The sequence below is a fragment of the Apaloderma vittatum genome, unplaced genomic scaffold, assembly GCF_000703405.1.
Source record: "Apaloderma vittatum isolate BGI_N311 unplaced genomic scaffold, ASM70340v1 scaffold21362, whole genome shotgun sequence".
Taxonomy (NCBI): Eukaryota; Metazoa; Chordata; class Aves; order Trogoniformes; family Trogonidae; genus Apaloderma; species Apaloderma vittatum.
Window position 1 is genome coordinate 1 of NW_009703343.1, and position 7006 is coordinate 7006.

General features: G+C 46.0%; 1 protein-coding gene across 1 annotated transcript; it reads left to right on the forward strand.

The window, feature by feature from the left end:
• Positions 1-8: 8 nt before the first annotated feature.
• Positions 9-6629, forward strand: SFPQ (splicing factor proline/glutamine-rich; the record flags this gene model as incomplete). The annotated part of the gene is made up of 9 exons (XM_009864607.1): positions 9-203; positions 284-585; positions 691-786; positions 2048-2244; positions 2529-2613; positions 2913-3030; positions 3237-3285; positions 3365-3486; positions 6189-6629. Coding segments are annotated over 9 exons (1302 nt in total), but the record flags the coding sequence as incomplete, so codon positions are not given.
• Between the last annotated feature and the right edge of the window lie 377 nt (positions 6630-7006).

Sequence of the window (7006 nt, forward strand, 5' to 3'; positions counted from 1 at the left end):
CCGGTTCCTTGCAGGGCTTTAAAGCGAACCTTTCTCTGCTGAGGCGACCCGGGGAGAAGACGTACACGCAGCGATGCCGTTTGTTTGTTGGGAATTTGCCTGCCGACATAACAGACGAAGACTTTAAAAGACTCTTTGCCAAATACGGGGAGCCGGGAGAGGTTTTTATCAACAAGGGGAAAGGCTTTGGATTCATTAAATTGGTAGGCTTTCGTCCTTTAATTCTCCCAAAAGAGTGATTTGCAACTTGGTTTTCTAAAACTGGGTCTTAAACTCTCCTTAGGAATCCAGAGCTCTTGCAGAAATTGCGAAAGCAGAACTGGATGACACCCCCATGAGGGGTCGTCAGCTTCGTGTTCGGTTTGCCACACATGCCGCCGCGCTCTCCGTGCGTAATCTTTCGCCCTACGTGTCCAACGAGTTGCTGGAGGAAGCTTTTTCCCAGTTTGGTCCAGTGGAAAGAGCTGTTGTGATTGTAGATGATCGAGGTAGATCAACAGGAAAAGGTATTGTTGAGTTTGCGTCAAAGCCAGCCGCAAGAAAAGCCTTTGAACGGTGCACTGAAGGAGTGTTTTTGTTGACAACGTAAGTATTTTGCTGCGTAGGGTTTTTAGTTCGAAGCTGAATAAAATGGCTCGCTTCTAGTTTTTCAGAATGGAGGATGAGTAAAATGAGTGTTTTTTTGTTCAGCACTCCTAGGCCGGTTATTGTGGAGCCGTTGGAACAACTGGATGATGAAGATGGTCTTCCAGAAAAGCTCGCTCAGAAGAACCCGATGTATCAAAAGTAGGCATCGTCTGTTGGGGTGCAGAGTGCGCAGGTGGTGCGTGCCTGGTGCTGGCCCAGGGTCTGAGGGAGTCATTTTTCAGAACGGGTTTTGAAGTTTGAGCAGTATTTTTCAGTTCTTGGTTGTTTTGGGCAGTGGTTTGGGTTTAGATGATGTAATGTACTGATTTGTTTAGTTGCTGAGCTTTACAGCAGCAGTTCTCTGCGTTGTATCAGAAGGAAACAGCAAAGCTTCAATGACCCAACAACAGATGGGTTTGGGTGGAAGCTCTTTAAAATCAGAACTGGCTCCTGCTTGCTTTTCCTGGTGCTAACTGCTGTCTCAGTTAAGACGTATCTCATGCCGGTGATCCCACAGGGAATTCACAAACGTGTTTTAACTCACTCCACGATTAATAAGACTAGTTGCCTGTGATGAGCCTTGTGAAGCTGACGCTAGGCGTGAACGTGGGGTTGAGTCTGTCAGAGTGTTTCCAAGTGCCAGTTTCAGGTTAGGATGTGTACGTTAAACCTGTTTGTAGTAAAAATGTATTTTCCCAGATGACAAAAAGGAGTGTAGAGGGAGACCCAGTCAGTCTCGTTTGGAGGAGAGTGTTCAAAATTACTTGCTTGGATCAAAAAGTACCGTTTAGAGGTGGTGTCTCTGGAAAACGGTGTAGGTCAGCGTCCCGAAATCTTGAAACACTCGACATTGCTAACACACCGAAAGCCTTTGAGCTTGGCTGGGTCTGTTCATTACTGAATCTTAGACTCCAGTTTCCTTGTAGGACAAAATAAACCATTGGCCCCCAGGCACTTTGAAAACTATTTAAAAATGAAGATTAGTGCTTGCCTTCGACATAGTGCTGTTGGGTAGGCTGGCACTGAAAAAACCCCTCTCTCCCCAGGCTGTTGTTTGGGGCAGCACAAAGGCCTCTCTCCTCTGGGGGTTCTGCTCCTGGCAGCTCCAGCAGGGCAGGGTCTGAGGAAGAGGTTAAGAAACAGGGTAAACACCGGGCAGGAGTGGGAAGATTACTTGATGGGATAGTACAAGAGTCTCTGTATTTACGATGGCAGTTGTGTAGTCTTTATATGAAATCACCTGTTGTTACAGCAGGTGAAATGCTGCCATGTTACCAGTGCTCTGTCCCAGCTGGTTTCCAGTTACACGGTTGTGAGCTGGGGTTTTGCTCCCTGATAATTCTGTGGGTCTCTTGCGATCTGTGACCGGCCCTTGGTTCCCATGTTTACCTGGTCTGAACGAGCATCTTCCTTCCTGCAGGGAAAGGGAGACTCCTCCCCGCTTCGCTCAGCCTGGCAGTTTCGAATTTGAATATTCCCAGAGGTGGAAATCTTTAGATGAAATGGAAAAACAGCAGAGAGAGCAAGTGGCAAAGAACATGAAAGATGCGAAGGACAAACTTGAAAGCGAGATGGAAGATGCTTATCACGAGCATCAGGCAAACCTCTTGCGTCAAGGTAGTTGGCTCTGAGTTCTGTCCCTTTGCTGTGAATGCTAGCTTGAATGTCCGACTGTTAAATGGGTTAATGAATAAATTCATGCTTCTTACTGCTAAGCTGAGAACTTCAGGCTTACAGAGAGCAACTGGCACGTTTTCAGTTCAAATGAAGCGTGGTTGAGGATGGGGACACTCGGAAGGGAGCAGCGTCCCGCAGCGCCCATGAGGCTGATCCCGTTCCGATCTGAGTTTAAATCTGACTCGAGTTGACAAAACAGCTGCTGACGAGCTTCATTTCTGCAGACCTGATGAGACGTCAGGAGGAGCTGAGGCGTATGGAAGAACTCCATAATCAAGAAATGCAGAAACGGAAGGAAATCCAGCTGAGGTTGGTTTGGCTTTCATGGGATTTTCTTTCAGTGCTACATGTGGTTTTTATTTGTTTAAAACGACTTACATATGGAAGTTTTTATTTTTCAAGAAACACCATAGCTGCTTCAGTTTGTGTAAGAGAAATTGAACTGCAGCGTAAGTTTTGCCTTGAGAATTTGAGCGTCACAGAGTTATTTTTTTTTATTTTTACTCTAAAAGTAATCGTTCAGTGCCTTTTAAATGCAAGTGATATATGTGAGAAGTGTTGAGCATGTTGTGCTGCTGAGGTTTAACAGTCTGCTTTGGGATGATCAGGCAGGAGGAGGAGCGTCGCCGGCGGGAAGAGGAGATGATGATACGTCAGCGGGAGATGGAAGAACAAATGAGAAGACAGAGGGAAGAGAATTATAGTAGAATGGGTTACATGGATCCAGTAAGTGCAGCATCATCTCCTGTGGATACACCCTGCGATGTTCGGGGGGTTGTTGGATGTATTTCCGTGATGGGTGTGTTTTGCTTCCTTTAGGTTGGCTAGAGCAGTCTCTGTAGTGTGGTAGGGGCCGTACACGTGCTTTCTCTCCTGAAAGGTGTGGGGTTCGGTGCTCGGTATCTGTGCTAAAAGTTGTTTCTTCTGTGCAGAGGGAGAGAGACATGAGGATGGGTGGTGCCACCACAATGAACATGGGAGGTAAAGAATTTTTAAGTAATTACTTGGTGTGGTTAACTTAGAAATTATCAGAATATGATTATATATTTCTCTTTCTTAGATCCTTATGCTTCTGCAGCCCAGAAATTCCCACCTCTCGGGGGTGGTGGCGGCATAGGTTATGAAGCTAATCCAGGCGTTGGCCAAGCAGCCATGAGTGGTTCTATGATGGGAAGTGACATGGTAACGTATCCCGTGGGGGCTTTAGTTCAGCACAAGGGAAATGTCGTGGTTGGGAATCGAGTTCTCTCCAGTGTTCGGAGGGTTGTGCAGACGTCACTGTTAACTGCTGACTTTCTCGCCAGGGGGTTAGCACGGAGCCCGGTGGGGCAGGACGTGGCACTAGACTAGTTGTTAACCGTGATGGTACCTGCCACAGCCGGGAGTTGTTCGTAAGCGAATTCCAATGTGCTCTTAAGCATATTTGCAATTAACTCTGACTTCATTGGACTTTGGAAATTCTGCGTCACTGTTAGGCTTGGAAGGATTTTTTTTTTTATAAATGCTAAAGAATCTGACCAATTCTGTAATGAGAACACATCCTGTAGCAGCTTTTCAGGAATTTGACGTTCCGTATTGATGGACAAGAGACTCGTTCTCCTTGCCAGCGCGTTACCTTGCGTTCATTTTGGCCCTTCCAAGCCTAGATAGGATTGATGCATGTTGGTCTGGGTATGCTGTTCATTGAGAAATCTGCGCTCACGTCTAGTTAAGCAGCAGATTAACTTAAGAAATCAAGGGTAAACAGCATATCACTTATTCTGTATGCTGGTGTTTGCTATGGGGGAGCAGAAATGCTGTTTTTTAGCTTCAGACGTGTTCCAGTGAATCCTTGACTGTAGCCAGTTTGTGGTTCCTACCTCCCGAAGGGATGTGTGCCCACTCTTGTTTTCCCGTGGTGGGCACAGCTGTGTAGGTAGAGCTTGTTTAAAGCCACAGCGTTATCTGGTGTCCTGAGATCCGTTTCCAAACGGTACCGTTTTTGGCACACTACATGTGTGGCTGGGCTTGGAGCCTGCTTGGTGTTAGCACACTGAAGCGATACGGATGTAGGTTAAAGAAATGCTTAATGGCCAGGCTGGGGATGTGTGTTGGCTTAGGTGGCGATACTGGTGTGCCTTCACCCTCTGCAGCACGAGCTGAACTAAGTGATTTTTGGGTGGGTTTAGGCCTCTGGCTTGACGTAGTGAGCTACCCACAGTAGCTTGTGAAGTATCTCTGTTTTTTTGGGAACCATGTCTTTGGAACCATAACTTTGCAGAACATCATCGGTTCAGTAGACAGTGCCGTTGGCCTTAACGAATCATTAAATTCTAGTGGTAATTCAGCAGCTTCTCAGCTTCCTGTGAACAGTGAGGCAGTCTGTGGTGAATGCTGGGTACCTTTTTTTTTCTCCTGAAATTCCTGGTCCAGGTGCATGCTGAACTCGTGTGACACGTGAAAATGTGATCTGGTCAGAAGGTGTGACAGTAAGATGGTTTAAATGCCTCGAGTTTCTTAGGGTGGGGATCTCTGCCACCCAGTGCTGTCACAGTTACCAGGCTGATAACTGCTAAGCTTAAGCTGCTGTGCACTAGGCGGAAAGAACCTAGGTAATCTTTCTGAAATTCCTCGCTGTCACAGTTACCAGGCTGATAACTGATAAGCTTAAGCTGCTGTGCACTAGGCAGAAAGAACCTAGGTAATCTTTCTGAAATTCCTTTCTTGGAAGGATTGAAAAAATTCAGAAGTGAAGAAACTCGATGTGTGGGTTTTCAGTTGCAGATACCTTTTGTGAAAAGCAAGCTACCATTGTTCTGTTACTCAGTAGTGGAAAACTTGCTTGCAGTCAAAGTTTAAAGCTATCTTTGACATCATTTATCAGTTCTGGAGATTGAGTGCTGATCACACCTACTGATACGGTAACTGAAAGAAGTACACACAACCAGAGGTACCAGTGAAAATACCTGAAGCCTCTGCTTTATTGCAGGGTACTTTAGCTTTGGCATCTTGGTGTGAAACCTTTCCCTGCTGTGAAGTTGTGAGTTTTCCACGAGCTTGTGGTGAAAGCGGGGTGGGAAGGGCGATACTGGCTGGACGCACACAGCCCCCTGTGCAAAGCGCTAACTGGGAACGCTGAACGAAGGGCAGCTCTTTGGGCACGTTTTGCATATCCTAGAGCAGCAGTTCCGGAGTACGTGGGGGTTTAACACATGCAGGCCTCTGGAGGAGCGGTTGCGTTGGTTAGGTAAATCACTGGTCCTTCAGCTTTTTTCACTTTTATTTTTTTTCCTTCTTGCGATGCAGTAGTGCTCACAGTGAGGTGTGGTTACTGCCTAAGGCCCCTGCAGTTTAGTCAGCAGACCGTAGTGTTAACCCATCTTGAAAAGCACATGGTCTCTATTGCAGCACATGCCAGTAACTGGTGAGTAGGATTCTGTTTAAGTGACATTTCACCAGTGTCAGCTCATACCGCAGTGACCCAGAGTCGGTCTCTGGCTGGGCTGGTTTGGAAGTGCCAGTGATGTGGTCTCAGCTCTTACTGCACTAAAGGTGAGAAGTTTGCAAGCTGTTGGCATTAACTTGGTTGAAAATTGCTGGAGCTCATGTGGAAAAGTTGTTAATTCACATCTGCACTAATGCTTACGTTTCTAGCACTGCAGGGAGGATCTGTTCTTTGTAACAGATGTATGAGAATGCATCAAGTGGGAACATACCTCAAGGCATGTATTACAATAAACTAATTTTTAAATTACCCTTTTTTCCTTTCTATGTTCCCGGTACCTGTGGATCGGCTCAATGGTGATTGTATCGACGAACCTTGACTCCGGAACCTTCTAAAAATATATACTTAACACACATGGACATCAACTACCTATAATGAACTGTTAATTCTGTTCCAATAGCGTCCTGAACGCTTTGGGCAGGGGGGCGCGGGGCCTGTGGGTGGCCAGGGTCCTAGAGGAATGGGGCCCGGCACACCGGCAGGATATGGTAGAGGGAGAGAAGAATATGAAGGCCCAAACAAAAAGCCCCGATTTTAGATGTGACCTGTAGTTTCATTCCAGTTTGTTTTTGTCTGTCTTGTTTAGACACCAACTTTTTAATTCTTGCATTTTAGTAAGAAAGCTACGTTTTTATGGATGTTAGAAACTTACTGACCTAATATTTGTAAGTGGTCTGTTTGGGCGAGTACAATTTAATTATGTAATGCAGTGTTTCCAAACAAATTTAGCTGTTTTTTTGATGTATAACGTCCCTAACTTGATGGCAGTGTACCTTGTGCCACCGAATTCCCAAAGTGTACCAACTTTTTTTACTGTGCTTCAAATAAATAGAAAACTCAATGTAGTAACTCTTCTTGCCATTCGTGGATAAACGCAAGAGGCCAAATCCCACACCCTCTGCAGTAAACCCAGAGCCTCGAGTCGAGCTCCAACTCGACCAGGGTGTGGAAACGTAGCGTGAAGAGGGAGCTCTCTTCCCGTCATGCCTCGAGCTTAAGATTGGGTCAGACAGTAGCCTAACTTTCCAGTAGGTGCAGATTTTTTGAGCATTAATTGTGCTGCAATAAGGAAGCAAACGGAAATCTTGCAAGTGCTGTAAGACACAGTAATTAAATGTCTGTGCTGCAAGCAGTGCCGTCAGTAATTGCATATTTTAGCTGCGTATAGTGGGTGGTGGGATGGTAGCACTTACCACCTTGGCAGTTACTGCTTGGAAT